At 53.0% G+C, this 18,729-nt stretch overlaps 8 protein-coding genes across 8 annotated transcripts; 6 read left to right on the top strand and 2 right to left on the bottom strand.

Moving 5' to 3' along the window:
- Nucleotides 1-48: 48 nt before the first annotated feature.
- CC77DRAFT_1020691 (ATP-dependent RNA helicase-like protein dbp7) lies at nt 49-2,780 on the top strand. The gene has a single exon (XM_018525111.1). It carries the CDS (start codon nt 90-92, stop codon nt 2,607-2,609), a length of 2,520 nt encoding a protein of 839 aa, XP_018385570.1. The 5' UTR covers nt 49-89; the 3' UTR covers nt 2,610-2,780.
- A 507-nt stretch (nt 2,781-3,287) lies between these two features.
- On the top strand, nt 3,288-5,778 carry CC77DRAFT_935994 (hypothetical protein; the record flags this gene model as incomplete). The annotated part of the gene is made up of 3 exons (XM_018534474.1): nt 3,288-3,344; nt 3,403-5,700; nt 5,734-5,778. The coding sequence occupies 3 exons, from the start codon at nt 3,288-3,290 to the stop codon at nt 5,776-5,778; spliced, it is 2,400 nt and encodes a 799-aa protein (XP_018385569.1).
- Nucleotides 5,779-7,283: 1,505 nt separating this feature from the next.
- Nucleotides 7,284-8,798, top strand: CC77DRAFT_1031404 (hypothetical protein; the record flags this gene model as incomplete). Its single annotated transcript, XM_018526662.1, has 3 exons — nt 7,284-7,382; nt 7,423-7,519; nt 7,573-8,798. The coding sequence occupies 3 exons, from the start codon at nt 7,284-7,286 to the stop codon at nt 8,796-8,798; spliced, it is 1,422 nt and encodes a 473-aa protein (XP_018385568.1).
- A 144-nt stretch (nt 8,799-8,942) lies between these two features.
- CC77DRAFT_936462 (ribose-5-phosphate isomerase) lies at nt 8,943-9,797 on the bottom strand (the record flags this gene model as incomplete). The annotated part of the gene is made up of 1 exon (XM_018534494.1): nt 8,943-9,797. One exon carries the CDS (start codon nt 9,795-9,797, stop codon nt 8,943-8,945), a length of 855 nt encoding a protein of 284 aa, XP_018385567.1.
- An 83-nt stretch (nt 9,798-9,880) lies between these two features.
- CC77DRAFT_1020686 (hypothetical protein) lies at nt 9,881-12,571 on the top strand. The gene is made up of 5 exons (XM_018525110.1): nt 9,881-10,280; nt 10,341-10,632; nt 10,679-11,603; nt 11,650-11,914; nt 11,987-12,571. Exons 1-5 carry the CDS (start codon nt 10,231-10,233, stop codon nt 12,144-12,146), a joined length of 1,692 nt encoding a protein of 563 aa, XP_018385566.1. The 5' UTR covers nt 9,881-10,230; the 3' UTR covers nt 12,147-12,571.
- CC77DRAFT_103779 (DNA repair protein rad18) lies at nt 12,403-14,470 on the top strand. The gene is made up of 3 exons (XM_018527087.1): nt 12,403-12,619; nt 12,670-13,463; nt 13,521-14,470. The coding sequence occupies exons 2-3, from the start codon at nt 12,709-12,711 to the stop codon at nt 14,344-14,346; spliced, it is 1,581 nt and encodes a 526-aa protein (XP_018385565.1). The 5' UTR covers nt 12,403-12,619; nt 12,670-12,708; the 3' UTR covers nt 14,347-14,470.
- Nucleotides 14,393-15,548, top strand: CC77DRAFT_101619 (hypothetical protein). The gene has a single exon (XM_018524169.1). The coding sequence runs from the start codon at nt 14,501-14,503 to the stop codon at nt 15,488-15,490; it is 990 nt and encodes a 329-aa protein (XP_018385564.1). The 5' UTR covers nt 14,393-14,500; the 3' UTR covers nt 15,491-15,548.
- On the bottom strand, nt 15,492-18,724 carry CC77DRAFT_1020685 (hypothetical protein). Its single transcript, XM_018525109.1, has 3 exons — nt 18,343-18,724; nt 16,815-18,214; nt 15,492-16,762 (listed from the first exon to the last, which is right to left on the bottom strand). Exons 1-3 carry the CDS (start codon nt 18,493-18,495, stop codon nt 15,607-15,609), a joined length of 2,709 nt encoding a protein of 902 aa, XP_018385563.1. The 5' UTR covers nt 18,496-18,724; the 3' UTR covers nt 15,492-15,606.
- Between the last annotated feature and the right edge of the window lie 5 nt (nt 18,725-18,729).

Genomic DNA, 18,729 nt, shown 5'->3' with positions numbered 1-18,729 from the left:
CACTAAAAAGATCCCAGGTTCGAGATTTCCCTCTCTTACGCAACAACACCCCGCCTTATTCACGCCCATACGCGACGACATAGCACAAGATGGCCGACGATGGCATGCTCCTCAACTTCTCCATACCAGACAGCGGCATTATCGCGAAACCGACCTTCAAAGGCGGCAACTGGAAGAGCCGGCTCACTGCGAAGAAGGCGGCACAGAACTGGCACACCAAGGCTACAGCGCGACTGAACGGCGAGGCAGTACCCAAGAAGACGGTCGAGAATGCGACAAACGTGAACCGCATAGAACTGGGCCCAAGGAAGGCACGCGTGTCCAAGAGCCCCGAATTTCACGATTCCGGCGACAGGCCCGTAAAGCGAGCGCGTGTGAGCGGAGACTTTAGGCCAAGGACAACCGAGAAGACAGACAATGCCGATTTCAGACCGCAATCGAATCCGAACCCGAACCCAAACCCCGCCAAGAGACCAAGTGAACAGCAGAGTGCGCCCAAGGGTGGAAAGCAGGTCATTTCCTCGCTGTTTACCTACAATCCGACATCCAAGACGAAGCCAGAAGCGAACGAACGCCGCGAAGACGATGCGCCTATCGAACCTTCAAACGCCCCACTCAGCAGCGAGCTGGACACCTTTACATCCCTCGGCATGTCCACGACGCTTGCGACGCACCTGTTGAACAAGATGGGGTTGAAGGCGCCCACTGCGATCCAAAAGGCTGCGATAACACAGCTCGTCAAAGACGATTCAGATGCTTTCATACAGGCCGAGACTGGTTCTGGAAAAACACTGGCATACCTCCTACCGATTGTGCAAAGACTCATGGAACTTTCCGCCAACATGAGAAAGCAGAAAGTCGACGACAACGTACAGAGGAATTCCGGTCTCTTTGCCATCATCATGGCACCGACACGCGAGCTGAGCAAGCAAATTGCGACTGTACTAGAGAAGATCTTAGGTTGTGCGCATTGGCTTGTAGCCACCACCGTCATTGGTGGTGAGAAGAAAAAGTCTGAAAAGGCACGGTTACGCAAGGGCATCAATATCTTGGTCGCGACACCCGGTCGGTTGGTCGATCACCTGGAGCACACAGAAGCGTTGGACGTGAGCAATGTCAGATGGCTTGTCCTGGATGAAGGCGATCGCCTGATGGAGCTTGGTTTTGAGCAGGAAATTCAGAAGATTGTCGGGGCATTGAATTTGCGAATGCGCGCAAGAAAAGATGAGAATTCGAGGATACCTGGGCTGCCGGAGAAGCGTACAACAGTGCTCTGTTCCGCGACTATGAAAATGGACGTGGAGAGGCTTGGACAGATAAGTTTGAAAGACGCAGTACACATTCGAGCCGATCCGTCAGAAAAGGGACAGGAAACGGTCGAGGCCAAAGACGATCAATCTTTCTTTGCACCGGCGCAACTGAAGCAGTCCTACGCAGTGGTGGCACCGAAGCTCCGATTGGTATCTTTGATAGCCTACTTGAAGCGGGCTTTTGCACGAAAGGGATCCGTCATGAAGGCCATCGTCTTCATCTCGTGTGCTGACTCTGTCGACTTCCACTTTGACATGCTCACCAGTGAAATTGAAGGCGTCACCGAGACGAAGAAGAAGGAAAGCACAGACGAAGAGGAGGAGAAGGCTGAGGAGGCAGTTGACGGCGTGGAGAAGAAGCCAAAGAACACCAAAGCGATAGCACAATCAGACCCAACCAAGCTCACAGTAACAGGTGCAGAGTCACCTGTACTCTCTGCAAAGACGCATACAGTAACAGCATACCGTCTCCACGGTTCACTTCAACAATCCGTGCGAACATCGACACTCGCTCAGTTCACGAAGAACAAGGAGCCGTCTGTCTTGATTGCTACCGACGTCGCATCTCGCGGTCTCGACCTGCCGAACGTCGACTTGGTTATTGAATTTGATCCTGCTTTCGCCAGAGAGGACCATTTGCATCGTATCGGTCGTACGGCGCGTGCGGGTCGCGACGGACGAGCTTGTATCTTCTTGATGCCCGGAACTGAAGAAGGCTACGTCGATATTCTCAAGTCGGACAGGAAAGACACCGAAGGTGGAGTTCACATTTCACGTCAAGACGCCGACGATATCCTCAACCGAGGCTTGGTAACCAGCGGAGTAATGGAGAAGAACGCCTACATGGATAAAGCTACCGACCTACAGCTCGCCGTCGAGCGCTGGGCCCTAGCCTCACCTGCTCGCCTCGAAGCCGCCCGAAGAGCTTTCCAGAGCCACATTCGTGCGTACGCAACTCACGTTGCTGACGAACGTCAATATTTCGACATCAAGTCGCTCCACCTAGGCCATCTGGCCAAGGCCTTCGCACTCCGCGAGCGGCCCTCTGGAATGAAGATTCCAGGACAACGAACAGGTGCCGGACGTAATGACAAGACCCCTGCTAGGGTACGTGGTGGTCCGAAGGTGGACCTTGCCAGTCGCAAAGCTGATACTGGTGCGTCGAAGAGGGCGGTTGTGGACTTGGATCTCCCCGAGGGTCAAGACACAGATGAGGCGGCGAAGATGAGGAAGGCGGTTCGTGCGAGGGAGAAGTTTATGCGTCATGCGGGTATGGCGAGCGAGTTCAATCTGGGTTGAACACCTTGCAGATAGCTATATATCCATCTTTCATTGCACACCTTCCCGAGACTGCTTGTGTTCTCAATTATGCACCTATTTCATGTTGAGAGGTTCGATACAGACATGTAGTCTTTGTAGACTTTGGAACCTCCATCTGTCTCATTTACTACGTCGGTTTCGACAGCTGCCTTATATGCTGTCCGATTAAAGAACGCAAAGTGAGCACGATAGCTGCTGTTCGGTCGTACTGCCATTCATGTTCCCGCGGAGCAATACCTGACAATGTTGGGGAACGTTTGAACTAAGCCTCATTCGCTCTAGCACGCCGTCCGAGGTCCATCGCGAGTCGCAAGGTCATGTGACGTCAGCATCCCCCGGACCCATCATTTAGCATCTGAGGCATGCAATGCAATATCACAACTATATACAAGTGGCTGAACGGAGCAACACAAACAAGGAAGAAATAAAGCCGTGCACATTGTGTTGTTTCCGCGACTTATCTATCTGCAGGGGCTATCACAATGTTCTGGGCGAATTGAGCTCCTTCCCGCCCCCAACTTCCAATTCAGTAATCCCTTCCGAACACATGACCAAGCTTCCAGCCGTACATATCCGTCATGCGATACGTGGAATGGCTACTGACTTTGGGATGCGCCGTAACGGTTTGGGAGCCCAATCACTCCACTGGCCAAGAGGATGAGTTTCGGTATCAGTATTGGAGATATTCTCAAGCTATGCGAGATAGCTGGTAGAGTCTACAAGAACTGTCCGTGTTGCCCCACACCGTAGCTCCCAGCAAGCTAAACTCAAGACAGGTCGCGACTGCTCGGGCGAATACAAAGCTCTTACGTCGCAAGCCCGAGCGCTATCGAACCTACTCGAGGACATACAAGACAAGTATGACAAGATACCCGAGAACAAGCAACAGCAGCTTATCAATGCATACGAGCCATGTATCGAAGTACTCGAAGAGCTAGATAAGCTTGTCTTGCGTTACAACGGGCTCGACACGAAGAGCAAGCGCGCATGGGACCGCCTCAAGTACGATCCAGAAATCACACGAAACCTACGAGAGCGTCTCATCGCGAGCGTGTCGATGCTTAACAGCTTTTATACGACCTTGATACACGACAGCCAGGTTCTTATATTGGAAGCCCTGGAGAGGTTGGAGAAGGACTACAAAGGCGGTTACCGCGAAGAAAGCATTGCTTCCATCGGGAGGCTCACGTCTGCGGGTATCCTGGATAATGACAAGGATGACGAGGAATCGTGGAGTCAGATTCTCCGCGATCTTGAAGATGTGGGAGTCTCTCAACAGCAGGCTGTGAGCTACCGAGATCTCATTGTAGACTGGCTTGTCAAGGCTGTCAACGAAGGGAGGCTCTTGGAAGAGCGGCCAGGTGACGACTTCTTTGAAACTATGCAGCAAGATCTTGGGACAGCTCTTCCTGAATTCGGATTTGAACAACGATTGCATAGTTTCGACGTACCAACGATGATCACACCTTCGGACCGAGGCTCACCAGCTGCATCTATAGAGCACACTCCTGTATCAAGTCCACTGATAACACAAAAAGAGTCCGTATACCTGGCTCCTTCAGCCACCCCCCTGGCGTATTCTAGCACCTCCTTGCAAACACCCTCGCGGCGCTCTGGATCGGAAGCCTCATCGCTGTATGCAGAGCCACGACCATCGTCTTTGCCTGCTACTCCCGCAGATTCCGTGATGAAACGCATCCCAGTCCCATCTCTAAGCGCCCCGATTCCTGTTGTACCGGCGTACAATCCCCCCATAATAGCGCCTGTGCATCCGACCAGTCCCCCTCCACCTCTGCCTTCGGTTACGAATATAACAGAACCATCCGTTGCACCTCCATCGTATTATGAGAAAGACACAACGATCACAATAGATCTTGAATGGACGGCACACCGGATAGTGGCTGCATGGGCTCAGAATGACTTCATCACGGCAGAGAGGCTCCTCGAAGACCAACTTACGGCAGTCGAACGTGGACATACATGCGTGTCTGGAGTTCAGCCTGATCGACGCATTCTCAGGCATTTACTTGGAGTCTGCGCTTCTTATACCGGGAAGTTCACCAAAGCAAAACGCTTGTTCGAAAGTGTGTTTAATGGAATTTACCTCAATCGCCAGAATCTGGACGATGGTGATATAGCTGCCGCGCGGTGGCTAGGCGACGTATGTCTGCACACCCAGGAGCATACGAACGCCGCTCTCGCGTACAGTGTGGCTTATGAAGGGTCTCTTGGCCGCTTCGGTGTAGCACCCGACCGTACTCAACGGGTGGCTGCCGAAATAAGACTTGTCGACCACTGGCTATGGGTGTTTAAGAGGATTGAGGATTCTCTCAAGCTCAATATGGACCCAACCAATATCTTCGCATCTACAAACGTTGTTGAAAAGAGCAATCTGATGATGTCAGTCAAGAACAATATTTACGAGACGGCGGGATCTGGTAGATATGGTGCAATGTCACCGCATCCAAGTAGGCGTCCGTCATTTACTATAGGGCCTCGGCCAAAGTACGCTCTCACGATTTCAGAAAGGTTTCTCTTGGGACCTCTGGTTTCACTGAGCACATGGCCACTGCCCTGGGATCCTCTTTTCTGTCCTACAGACGCTGTTCAATTGGACCGCTATATGAACACTGTACGACTGGCAAATTACATTGGCAGGCCCTTGTCTGAGCGTGAACTACCAACCAACACACTAGGAGACTCCAAAAAACTACACTTTCTGACCAAAAGAGGCAATCGATGGTTGATAGAAGCTGTGAAACAAGGCCTCCGCGAGATTGGGATCGAGCACGCTGAACACGGATATGAGCCTTCAATTGTATGCTGCCTCAATCAGCAGCGTCAAGGTGTGGTATTCTCTGAAGGTGTTGAAATCTGCTTCAGCAAGCTTCCATTCCGTCATGTTTATGGGATCAAGGTCTCGGATGTAAAGTGGGCTACACGAAGGTTCAACGCGGTAACACAAGACTTGGCACAGAGCTTCCGAGACACGACCGACTTCAGGAACATCATCAAGGGTATTATGGAGAGAGCGGAGGCAAAGGCGGCCCCTCCAGGGTCAACGCAAGACGTTCAGCACGAGAGTATGGATGTGTATGCACAGGTTCCCCATGTGTCGCCGCTTCTCAAAAGGCCATCGTACGGTTGAGTTGCGGTGGTTGTCTTCTTTCCAGTACCGGATATCGGACAATTTGGGGATTGTAGCCGTCAACAACACGCTCATAACTCTGCTGCTTGATACTGCAGCATAAGCACCAGCCCGGTGTTTTCCGCGAGAGCTTCCTCCACTACATCTTTTCACCTTGGCAGTCGGGTATGGCCAATGCGTTTTTAAAAGGAGAGGTTGGGGCCTGCCAACGTTCGAGGTCGTGATGTGCCAGGGCTACCCGGACAGCTCTAATGTGTTGTTTTGTTTTCCTTTCTGGGAACCAACAACAAGGTTGGTTCCCAGCCCCAGGGTAGTCCTGCGAGACTTGGGAAGTGATGGCAGCTATTGGGGCAGCTCAGTGGCACAACCCATAATTTCACGGGCAGCTAGCTGCAGGAACCCATATGCGCACAATTCCGAGAAGAAAAGACACATATCTTCACGACTGCACGCCCTCATGCCTGACGAGAACATGAAACGTCTGTTTTCATAGTTTGCATCTAACAACCAAATTGTGTTTTGCCGTGCCAACGCTCTACGGGTAGAACCTCGCCGCAATTTGGCATCCTATGTAACCCCAGGAGAAGCGGCGGGTACTCTTGGCACCAGGCCGAGATTTGCAATGTGGATGGTTCGCGAAATGACTGTCAGCCTAATCCGCCAACGTCACAAGCTGCCTCCTGAACCAAAGTTCACAGAACTCACCATGTTCGACGATGCGTAGCGCCTAGGAAAGGAGTGGTCGGGCTCGCTCCTGGTAACGGTAGTCTGTATCGATAACCCCGCTTCTAACGTTCTACTGCGTCTTCATCTGCACATGGCCGATGACGAGATCGACCCGCGACGGCGCAAAAATTGTTTAATGAAGGCGCGGTACCTGAGTTAGTGTCGTCTGAGAGAGCGCCTTCTAGCGGGTAAGCTTGCCAAAATTCCGACTAGATGCTCGCTAAAATAGTCTGGTTGTGTTTCATGTTTCAGCGGTACAACCTCACCTGTGCGTTGATTGGCCGATAGTGCCTGAGGCTGACTGCGTCTTCGGAACCCAGCGTTACTGCTAGGAAACAGAACAGCGGGCTCGAACGCCCTGCGATCTGTTGCAAGGAAGGAAATCCGTAGCGGCGGCAAAGCGGATGCACAACCCAGGGATATTCATGTCTGCAGGAGTCAGGTGTGATGATGATACGGGGGATGTGCACCACTGGTCTAGGCGGAGCTCGTCTGAATCAAAAGCTACGAGCCGCCGCGCTCGAACTGACCTTTCTTCTTCACCTTTGACCACACAAGGATATTCTCTTCAAAACCCAACTTTCCGTCTCTCCTTCCAGGGCGCTTTGCTGCTCATTCCATTCATTCTGTGTCGCTAGCCGGCCTATTCATTCATTCTTCTGCACATTGAGTCCTAGTGACCAACCGTCCTCGTTCGTGTGTCATACTATCACAGATATCCTACCAAAAGATACAACCGCAATTCTTTTACTGCCAACCGCAATCGAACACCAGCCACAATGAAGACTCAATCTGTGCTTCTCGCCGCTCTGGCCTCGGCCCCTGCTGCCCTTGCCCACACTGTTTTCACCGATTTCTTCGTCGACGGCGTGCCTCAGGTTTGTTTTGCCAGTCATTCCATACATGGTACATGCTAAGAAGAACCAGGGTGATGGTGTTGCCATCCGCATGAACCCCAATGCTGCGAAAGCCAGCAGTCCCATTGCCAGCCTCGATAGCGACGACATGGCCTGCAGTACGTTTGCTTTACACGACTGTTTTAGACGCGATGCTAATGATCACTCTTAGATGTCGGTGGTACCAAGGGAGTCTCCCGCGTTCAGCCTGTCAAGGATGGCGCCCTCCTTACGTTTGAGATCCGTTCGTGGCCCAATGACCCTACCAAGGAGCGTCTTGACCGCGGCCACAAGGGTCCCTGTGCCGTTTACTTGAAGAAGGTCGCAGATGCTAGCACCGACAAGGCTGCTGGTGATGGCTGGTTCAAGATCTTCGACCATGGTTACGACGCGTCTACCGACCGCTGGTGCACCGACGAGATCATTGACAACAATGGTCTATTGAATGTGAACCTCCCCAAGGGCCTTGAGGGAGGTGACTACCTTGCCCGCCCCGAGATCCTTGCTCTCCACGCCGCAAATGACAATGATCCTCAGTTTTACACTGGGTGCGCACAGATCTTCCTTGAGAGCAGCGGAAACCTTGTCCCGGAGAGCACTGTCTCCATCCCTGGCTACGTAAAGTATGGTCAGCCGTCTACCGACTTCGACATCTACAACACTCCCGGCAGCAAGTACGTTGTCCCTGGCCCCAAGGTCGCCAAGCTCACAGCTGGCGGTACGCAAAAAGCGTCGACCACCCAAGCCGATGGGTTGAAGCCCGAGGGCTGCATTATGGAGAACGCAAACTGGTGCGGCAAGGAAGTTTCGTCGTACAACACAGAGAAGGGCTGCTGGGCCTCGGCCCAAGAGTGCTGGGACCAGAGCGATGTGTGCTTCAACACTAGCCCTGCAACTGGCAATGCAGGCTGCAAGATCTGGCAGGACAAGTGCAAGGACATCAACGCTCAATGCACAGCTATGAACTTCAACGGCCCTCCTAACAAGGGCAAGGTTCTGACTCCTGTCAAGAAGAGCATCGATGTTGGCAAGATCATGGCGACTGTAGGCGGTGGTATCGTGGATGCTGCGCCCAAGACGAGCTCTGCGAAGAAGGAGACACCCGCAAAGGCTACTCCCATGCCTGTGGCTGACAAGGTTGTATCTGCTGCGCCCAAGCCTACAGTCGACGACCAGTACGAGAGCCCTCCTATCGTCGAGGCTTCGGCTGCTCCTCCGGCGCCCACAAAGCCCAGCACCCTTTCCAAGGTCCCTGTCTCTACCATCACCGTCGGACCATCGTCCGCGAACGGTCCTGCCCCAACTGAAGTGTCATGCCCCCAGGGATGGAAGTGCGTTACTGTAACGGATGTTGAGGTTGTTACCACGACGGTCTACGTGACTGCTACTGCATGGTAGATGAAGATTTGGGCACGGTGGAAGGAAAAGAGAAGAAAAGGTTACTTTCTGCGACGGCGATCGCGAGCTCACGAGCTCTGTTTTGGGATGAGGTTCGCTTTCCAGCTATGAATGATACATGTTTACTTGTTGCACACTTGAAATCTATTTCTCTCCCTCGATTGTCCGCATCTTGACGCTTCCGTCCTCCATGCCAAAGTAGACGGCGACAGGCTTCTGGCCACCCCGTACGGTCTTGGTCAATTGATCCTGCTCGCGAAGTCGCTGCGCATCGATGCCGTTTAAACCAGAAAAGATGCCAACCTCCAATACACCAGTCAGGCCCTTGATGGCCTTGCTAATCGTGTTGACCTCCCACGTACCGTCTGTTCCATCACCCTTGCCCTTTCCAGCTGCAACGTCGGCAGAAGTGAGCAGGGCGGGGAAGGGCGCATCGATAATGTAAAAGTCCTGATCCGTTTTCAGGGGTCCCGACTTCTCGAGTAGCGTAGTCCTTAGCTTGGGGCCCGTTGAACCAAGCATCCTAAGCGCAGCAGCGACCTTGAGCTGAGACATTGGCGCAACCTCTATCGGTATCGTTGGCCAGTTGGTCAAAAGGCGATCTTGTCTCTTCCTGTAGTCTGCGACACACACGAACTTTTTGGCCCGCTCGGCGACAAGCTTTTCCTGAAACAGGCATGCACCTCCTCCCTTTATGCAGTTGAGCTCCGAATCGACCTCATCGGCGCCGTCGAAAGCGACATCGAGCATTACGCGATCGGGGAGACTGTCGAAGGAGATGGCGGTTAGGCCGGCGTTGACTACGAGTTGGCGCGATTGGTAGCCCGTGGGCACGAAGAGGATGTTTGGGTTGGTGGAGCGCTCCTTGATAGCTTCGACGACGTATACAATGGTAGTTCCAGAGCCAATTCCAACGTGGGTGGCTGCAGGGTCGAAGTGATCCGCTACTGCTTGGTGAGCAGCAGCGCGCTTTGCGGCCTCGACAGTTGTGTCAGTCATGTTTGTTGCGTGTCTAAGGAGACGAGGTTTAGACGGCTGTATGTGTAATCGAGAATTTGGCAGAGGTCGGAGGGGCAGTCGAGACGTGAGATGACTGATGCCGCGCGCTTGCTGATTTATATTGGCCACCCAGACGTGGTTCAACTTCAACGGCATTAACCGGATTGCAGCTTATTTTGCAGTGCTCAGGATAATCTAATGCTTACGGAGAATCGCGACGAGACGGCACGGGTGGAACAATTTGCTCGTGACGAGATGATTGAGCATCGGCCAAAATGACGATGTGAGCCCCACCAGCACCGATACCCCGCGACAGGGATGCAACGCTAGCGCGCGGGCTGGCAGCGCGTTTGGTGCCTGGCAGCTTGAGCTCTCACTGGTCTTGGACAAACACCGACCGTCCTCCCACTTTCAACACACTCTGGTCGCGACAATGGACCATCTTCCGCCTCCAGTCCAGGGCCCGACTGCCAAGGAAAAGAAGTAAGTCTCTTGACGTCCCATCCACTTCCTTCCTGCGCGATTGCCGACTAACCAGACCAGATATGACCGTCAACTGCGCCTCTGGGGAGCTACCGGCCAAATCGCACTCGAGAAGTCACATATCCTGCTCATCAACTCCGGCCCAGGCGTTGTTGGCGTAGAGACGCTCAAGAACCTCGTCCTTCCCTGCATCGGCAATTTCACCATCCAGGACTCCGCCGTTGTGAGCGAAGCGGATCTAGGCGTCAACTTCTTCCTAGAAGACCAGCACCTGGGAGGGTACCGCGCAGAACACACGTGCAATCTTCTTAAGGAACTCAACCCAGATGTGGATGGTCATTTCATCACAGAGGTACCTCAAAGCATGCTCTCCGCCGCTCACCCGCTGATCCAAGCAGCCCATAGAGTCATGGCTTGCCAAACCTGACGCTCTACGGCCGTATACCCTCGTCCTCGCGACTGCACCTATCCGTCCTGAGATCCTCGCTAAGCTCTCCGACCACGCAAGCGCCGCGCTTCTCCCGCTGTTCTACGTCCACTCGGTCGGCTTCTACGCCCACTTCTCCGTACACCTGCCTCCTGCCTTCCCCATCGTAGACACACATCCCAGTCCCGAGACCACATCAGATCTCCGGCTATTGAGACCATGGCCAGAGCTTGTACAGTACGCCGAAGAGAAGACGGCCGACTTGGAGAACATGAAGCCAGAAGATCACGGACATGTCCCATGGATAGCACTACTGCTGCATTTCCTTGAGCGTTGGAAGAAAGACCACGGCGGCGAAGTACCCCAGACATACAAGGAGAAGACCGAGTTCAGAACGTCGGTAGCGCAAGCCGCACACACCAACAACCCAGAAGGTGGCGAAGAGAACTTTGACGAAGCAGTGGCGGCCGTTCTCAAGTCGCTGAACCCACCGCAAGCGAGCAGTTCTGTCAAAGAGATTTTCACGGCGCCAGAGTGTCTTCTGATCCGCGACGACTCCCCAAGTTTCTGGGTCATTGCCAACGCTATCGGTCTATTCTATACCAAATACAACGTCCTCCCAGTTCCTGGTTCTGTACCCGATATGAAGGCGCGCTCAGCAGACTACATTCAGCTGCAGAATGTGTACAAGGCAAAAGCACGAAAGGATCTGGCAGAGGTGGTAGATAGTGTCCGCTTCCTGGAGCGTAATGCTAACCGGAGCACGCAAATCGATGAGAAGGACATTGAGACATTCTGTAAGAACGCAGCACACATAAAACTAGTGCGCGGGCGGCCATTTCACGTCGTACAAGCAGGCGAAAAGATCAAGTGGGGTGATCGTGCCAAGTCAATCGGTAATGAAGTCGACAAACATGCATTGTTCCAACTAACATTGTATAGCCCAAACGCTCACATTCCCTGACTCACAGATCCCGCTTTACATTGCTTTCCTAGCTTGGGATGAGTTTGTTGCGACACACGATCAAGATGGCTCAGGAGGAGCACCTCGCGTTGCTGGCGAGACCGACCCCGAAACAGACTCAGAGAAGCTCACAGGGATAGCCTTGAAGATTGCGAACGATCTCATCAAAGAAGCAAATGCGTCTATTGAGGAAGAAGAGTTCGACACGATCAAGTCGCAGGTTGGAGAATATGCACAGGAGCTGTAAGTTATCAACGCTATACTTGACACCCCTACTGCATGATACGAAGGAACAGTAGGCTAACAGAACCACAGTGTGCGAGCAGGCGGCGCCGAATTACACAACATCGGTGCCTTGACTGGTGGAATCGTTTCACAGGAGATCATCAAGGTCATTACAGAACAGTATGTTCCTGTCGACAACACATGTGTATTCGATGGGATCAAGAGCAAGAGTACCGTTTTCAAGGTCTGAACAGGTGTGTTGGAAGGCACAATGACAAGGTAACGATCTAGCCCTGGAATGACAAGAGCTTGTTTCTGCCATCGGATAGGGTGGCTGTGCCCTGCAGTAACGAAGAAACGAAATCTAGCATAAGAGGAATTGGCATAGCTGGGCGTTTATGTATCGCTCCCGCTGTGTATGGGGGACGAATCGAGAGATGGCATGCATTAGCTAGGGCGCAGCAGTTCACATACCAACAAAGACTAGTAACTAGTACACCCTATTTAGACTGCGCAGAGCGAGAGTGGAAGTAAGGCTGATGCATCATCGATCTTTGTCCTTGTATCTGAGAGTATGCACAAATGCTCTTACTTCAAGAGGTGCTTGTACGAAGTAAGTCTATGTCTCAAAGGCAGTTCGTCAGAAACCTTATTCACTCAACCCAATCTCACTAACATTTGCTCAAACTGGACCTCCAAGTTGCGAGCCGTACAAAAATCCACGTATAGTTCATGAATGTCTGAACGGCGCAAAGTGAACTAACCTACTTTAGCCTTTTCCTCAACTCCCCGATCGCGACCCACTTCCGCTGATGACAAAGCGATCAGAACCCAAGCGCGGTCACGTGGTCGACGTGACGCGATCGAAGCCGGCGCGTCGGAGTCCAGCCCAAGAGGACCCGTCTGTCAACTCTCTGTCATACCAAGTAATTCCTGTCTGCGATAGACCCATGGACTCTTCCTTCGATCTCCCCGACTCCACCGATTGGATCAAGACTTCCCTACCCGCGTTCGAACCGCTCGAGGCTGCGTTGCGCTGCGAAGTCTGCAAGGAATTCTACAACAACCCTGTCATCACGTCGTGCAGTCATACCTTCTGTTCAATATGTATACGAAGATGCATTGCGGCGGACGGGAAGTGTCCAAGCTGCAAGACTGGATGTTCCAGCGACAAACTGGCGCCCAACATTGCCGTCAGAGAAGTGGTGATGCGGTTCCAGGAGGCGAGACCAAAGGCTATGGAGTTGGCGCGTGCAGACAAAGAAGGAGAGACTGCAGCAGCTAGTAAAAAGAAGAGGAAACTAGACGATACGGATATGGAAGATGGGGACAACGTCAGGCATACACGGTCGCGACAAACACGAACGAGAAGCCAGCGCAACAACGACAGGAGTGAATCGCCAATGGTCGTCGCTGATAGCGAGGATGATGGCGATGAGGATTTCATGCCAGACGGCATGGCTAGGTGCCCAATGTGCAACAAAGCGATGAAGGCGGAGCTGGTCTACAACCATCTGGACGTATGCACCGGGCCTGAAGCTTCGCAGGGACGCAGTACCCGGTCAAGGTACTGAAAGACAACGCATCGTTACTAGATCATGCGACTGACCATGGTTTACTTTAGGACTAAAAGCGCCTTTCCACCTGCCTTCCAAATCCGGAAGAAGGACCCCTCGCCTCCGCCTATGAGATTGTCACAGCTCAACTACGCTATGTTGAAGGAGACTGCGCTGCGCAAGAAGTTACAAGAAATTGGCATACCTACCTGGGGTACAAAAGACTTGATGAAGAGGCGACACATCGAATGGCTGAACATCTACAACTCGAATTGCGACGCTGATGAGAGCGTGAGGAAGAGTAAGAAGCAGCTTTTGAGAGAGTTGGATGAGTGGGAGCAGACACTTGGTGGGAAGGCGGGCACTAAAGAGAGCAAAATAATGAAGAAGGATTTCGACGGCAATGGGTATGCGAAGTCACACAAAACCGAATTTGACGACCTAATAGCGCGAGCACGGCAGAAGCGAGGCACCCCCAAGACAGACAGTGAAGAGCCTTCTGAGCGAAACACGCCTGCAAAAGAGCAGAACACCGAATCGCATGTTTGCCACACGGAACCAGTCAACAGTATCGAAATCTCTAACCATGGATCATCGTCGAACCATGTTCCCTCGGATAGACAAGCATCGCCATCGAATAGCGGCAATCCTTGCGAAAACAACGAATTAGCGCTTGATGGTATACGAGCGAAAGTTGAAGAAGCCAGAATCACATCCGCCGAAGTACCTGCCTTGACGTCTGAGCAGTCGATAGAGGGCGGAGGAAGGCATGGCTCAGCGACTATGGACGGCGTACAGAATTCTTTAGGAAGTCCAAATCGCAACATGCCCATGGTTGCGCTTCCAGAAGAACCAGTCCGAGATGTGGAGGGAGGCACAGCTGTGCAATCTTAGGTAGTTGCGATGATTGACAACAACAGAGCTAAAGGCCCATCTTTTAAAAGGGCTCTCATCGTTCCAATATTGGTGTCTTTCGCACATAACATCCACACGCATTTGTTAAACAAGACATTTACACTCATTGTGACAAGCTTTAACATTCTCAGCCATGGAGCGACTCAGTGCAGACGGAAGCCTGTCCCACGATTCAGCCATTGGCACACCACGAAAAACGGACTCTTCTCGAGTATCAGACACCGCTCCTTCAGCATCTTCTCCATTGGCAGCACCGTCGACGCCCACGAACAGCAGCGTGCCTTCAGTACTTTCAAACGGATCATATACCACAGCACCTGAATCACCGACTTCACGTAGTCGACAGACTGTTGAAGAAAACAACGTAGTACACAGAGTCCTCAGTCTACCCAGAGGAAGGCGGACACCATCACTAAGGAATGCGCCAAATTTGCGGTGGAATCTATCACAACCACCAAGGCTAAGTTTGGATGAGCCGGGGAGTGTGGTGTCAGAAGACGATGTGCCCGTTGATAGGAGGGAGAACCAGAGAGCGAGGCTTAGTCCTTTGGTAGAGGGCCCAAGTCCTGCTGGAGAACGTCCGAGTTCTGATGAGGAGCGTCCGATAACCCCTCTACTTCCTCCGACTCCAACTAGACAGGACGCTGCTCACGTCAACTTCTCCCGCCCCAACCCAGTCAGAATCCGAGACGCACTCGCTGAGTATCAACCCCACCGTCTTAGTCCCCTCGACGAGTCCACAGACTTGCGTCCACGACGTTACCCAGGAGAACGCGAAGGCCATCCCGCCTACTCACCACAGCCATCCTACGGCTCCATTTCCTCTCGGGTCACATACAGCGGTGAAGACGAAGATCCGTCGTTGAGCACAGCGCAGCTTATCTCTGTACGGAGGGTGACGCCCGAGGACACGGGGCGAGACGAGGAGGCTATTGCAAACAGGCAGCTTGAGCCTCTCTTCGCGAGAACACCGCCGTTTGAGACACCAGAAGAGGAGATGATGCATTTCTATAGACAGCTGCGGCAGAGGGCCAACAAGCAAACCGCATGGGAACGAAGACATCCTTATCGACATGGGATGAGAAAAGCATGGCGCAAGGTCAAGGATTTCTTTAATTTTTGATTTCGAGGCATACAAAGTGTATCATTAGTTCATTTCTAAAAACTCCGACGCCGTTGTAGACGCCTTGCATACCCGTAGTTTATCAACAGTGGTGCCTATATTTTCCCATCTCTGCCCTATTGATACCAGCTTTGTTCGTCATAAGTAAACCCCTGCATTCCCATACCATTAAAACCAGCTGCGCCAAAACCGTTTAAACTTGGAGTCGGATTGGCATTTCCATTTCCATTTGCGTTTCCATTCGTGTAACCATTCACCGCGTTTCCACCCACAGGTCCTCCACTCATCTCATTGCTCATGACAGGCGCGTTGGTGTTGGCCTGGAACGGACCTGCTGGGCTGGTCGTGTTGGCAAACCAGTTCGCAATGTCATCGATGCCTTGTGGGTTCCAGTTCTCAAAGTCAGTCGCGAGCTGTGTCTGATCGCGGTAGATCCAATCTTGGCCTTCTCGTAGTAACTGGTCCACACCGCCGAAGAGCTGGCTTGGAGAGTTTCCAGCGGTCGTTTGTCCGCCATCGACGGAACGTCGGCCTTGTGTAGACGCTGGTGTTGGTGCATTGAGGGCGGAAGATGAGTTTTGTGGTGTGCTGATCTGGTGCTGATTGCGCATGTAAGCCAGGGCGTTTGCGTCGGAGGGAGGTATAGAGTGGGTGCTGGAAGGGCGCGCAGAAGGATCATTGCTTACGGAACTGTTGGTGTTTGCTGTTACTCGGTTGAAGAACTGGGGTGTGGCCATGTTCGTCATATTCATGCTATATGGTTGCAGGCTTGGGGACGCTTGGTCCGCCGGTGATGGATGATGGTTGCTCGTCTGAATGGATGCGCGGCGGTTTGCTCTAGGTGTATTGATCTCGTTCCAGGGACCATATTTGGCATCGGTCCGGGACAGTACTGTGGCAGCTTCTTCTGGCATCTCGACTTTCCAACGATTGGCCAGAACGCTGAGAATGCCGAGGGTCCGGCGAGCACAGAGCCAGCCTTCAGCTATTTCCTCAAGATGCTTGACGCCATGTATGATATCGCGCTTCGCATTCTTCTCCGGTAGATTCAAAAGGTGTATCGTGCATGCCGAGTGTGCGATATATACACAGATGTTGCATATCTGGCGCAAGCCATGCGATCGCTTATATAGTCGAAGTAACTTTGAGATCATGGCAGCAGCTTGTGTACATAGCTTCCTTGGTGATACAGTTGCGGGCAATGGGGAGTTGTTCGGGTTGTACTTGAGGAACGGTCGGAAAAGATGGATATACAGCAATTGAAAGAACATACTGCAACCATGTTAGTGCGACCCCTGTTGCACAATGCGCAGGGCGTACTTACTGCATGACAAGCATGTGTGGTAAACCACCTTCCTTGGGCTCCAACTCTTTGGGCAACTCTCTTTTCCACGTCTCTAGACGCATATGTATTTCGCTCAGCTTCTTCAGCTCCGCTTGCCTGCCTTTGACCTTGTCCATATCAGTCGGGTTATAGAAGGAGTTCATTAGGTCGCTGGAGATTTCACAAAGCTTAGAGATCTGAAGCGCGACCGCACGAGTCCGACTGGGCTGAGAATGTGCTTGACTGAGACCAGAGTCTGTGACTGCGCTCCACGTTTCCGCATCTTCACTAGGAAAGACTTCGAACTTGGGGACTGTAAGGATCGTGTTGGGCAGTTGTGGTAATCGTCCCATGTAGTTACTCCAGCACTTGTCGAACAGGAAGCAGCCCCAGAAGGTGATCCTTCGCGCGTCTTCTTCATTGTCGTCGATTGTGTCCTTGCTGTGCATACCGAGATTCAGGCCAAGGTCGCATGCCATGCGGAACGACATGCCGCTGTAGACCCATCCCTTTGCTTCTCGCCCGCAACCAGCTTCTCGTACAGACATCAACGCCAGAGCTTGCACGGTTGTCAAAGCTGGCACCTCGTGCAGATCGTCCTCCATGATCAGCCGTTTGGCTTCTTTGAAGAAGTGGTCGCCCGCCGTTGCAGAGTCATCGCGGATAGCTCGGGCTGCAGGCCAGGATGTGAAGTGACAGCCCAGTGCTAGCATGGCGTTGACGAGTAACGGCGAACAGTATTGTGTCTTCCTTGCGGACCCTAGCGGCGGTTTGCCTAGTTGAAACTCTTGTAGGAAGAGGTTTTTGGACAGGGTGGTGAAGAAGCTGTAGTGCCAGCAAAAGTACATGCTAATCAGGTGCTGTACGAGCTCCGGGTCCGAGGTGACGGTGGTCCACGAGCAGAATGGATCCTGGGCTTCCGGGTACTGATCCTCGGAGTATGTGTCTGGCGACTCGGCCTCTTCGCTGCCTTTGCCCAGGTATATGAGATGTGATGTGCCGCCAATGTATCTCGTCGATCCATCCTCGAGCCGCAGCTCGCCCATCTTTCCGCTCAGCTGGCTCTCGAAGGTGCCCTTGGCCGGGGCCATGATGGGGGTGGTGACTGGGCTGATGGGCTCATCCTCGTCGTCTTCGCCGTTCTCCTTTGCAATGATAGCTTCGGCGACCGAGTCCAAGCTCTCGCAGGTGCGTATTTGCTGTACAAGGTGGGCGACTTCGTCTTCTGGGTAGTTGAGGATGGCCTGGATGAGGGTCTGGAGGGTCGAGTTACGCGTCTTGAGGTTGTCTATGTCCTTCTTGTAGACGCCCTTGCGGCGGTGGTCCGAGTTTGGGTCGTAGATGCATGGCGTGTTGTAGACGGCGGCACAAGCTGAGCAAGCCGGAGTGGTTCCGTCGCACTATGTCTCAGATTAGCGACTCTACTGCTGGCAGGCGCGTGGTTCCGAGGGCGCTGGCGATGATCCGGAGAATGCGTGTATAGACCGGAGAAAGGGCATCAGGGCCAATTCCCGTTACCTAAACATACCTTGGACTTGCGCTTCCTGCACGGAACACAGGCGGAAGAGATGCACCGCCTCTTCTTGGGGTCGTCGCTTCCCGCATCCCTCTTGCCCCTTCGTCCCTTCTTGGCGGGCGCGTCGGAAGTTGGCTGCGCTTCCGCAGTGTTGTTGTTCTCCATAACAGGTCCTGGAGGTTGGCCGGAGAAGCAAAATGTGGGGGAATGGCGGGGCGCGCTCTGACGGGCCTCGAGCAGCGCGACATTAATCAGCGGCCGCTGGACATGTCAATCGCTCGTGCTTCCGCCCTCTATCTCGCGCGCTCAACATGGCTGGCCAAGGACAGGGAAGCCGGCGCAATCGAATCAGAACGGCTGTCGCTTTGGGCTGGTGAAGAGAGACTGCGCGACCGTCTT

This window comes from Alternaria alternata (genome assembly GCF_001642055.1).
Source record: "Alternaria alternata strain SRC1lrK2f unplaced genomic scaffold CC77scaffold_11, whole genome shotgun sequence".
Classification (NCBI taxonomy): domain Eukaryota; kingdom Fungi; phylum Ascomycota; class Dothideomycetes; order Pleosporales; family Pleosporaceae; genus Alternaria; species Alternaria alternata.
The sequence above is the reverse complement of the archived record's forward strand: the minus strand, read 5'-3'. Positions and strand labels throughout refer to the sequence as shown.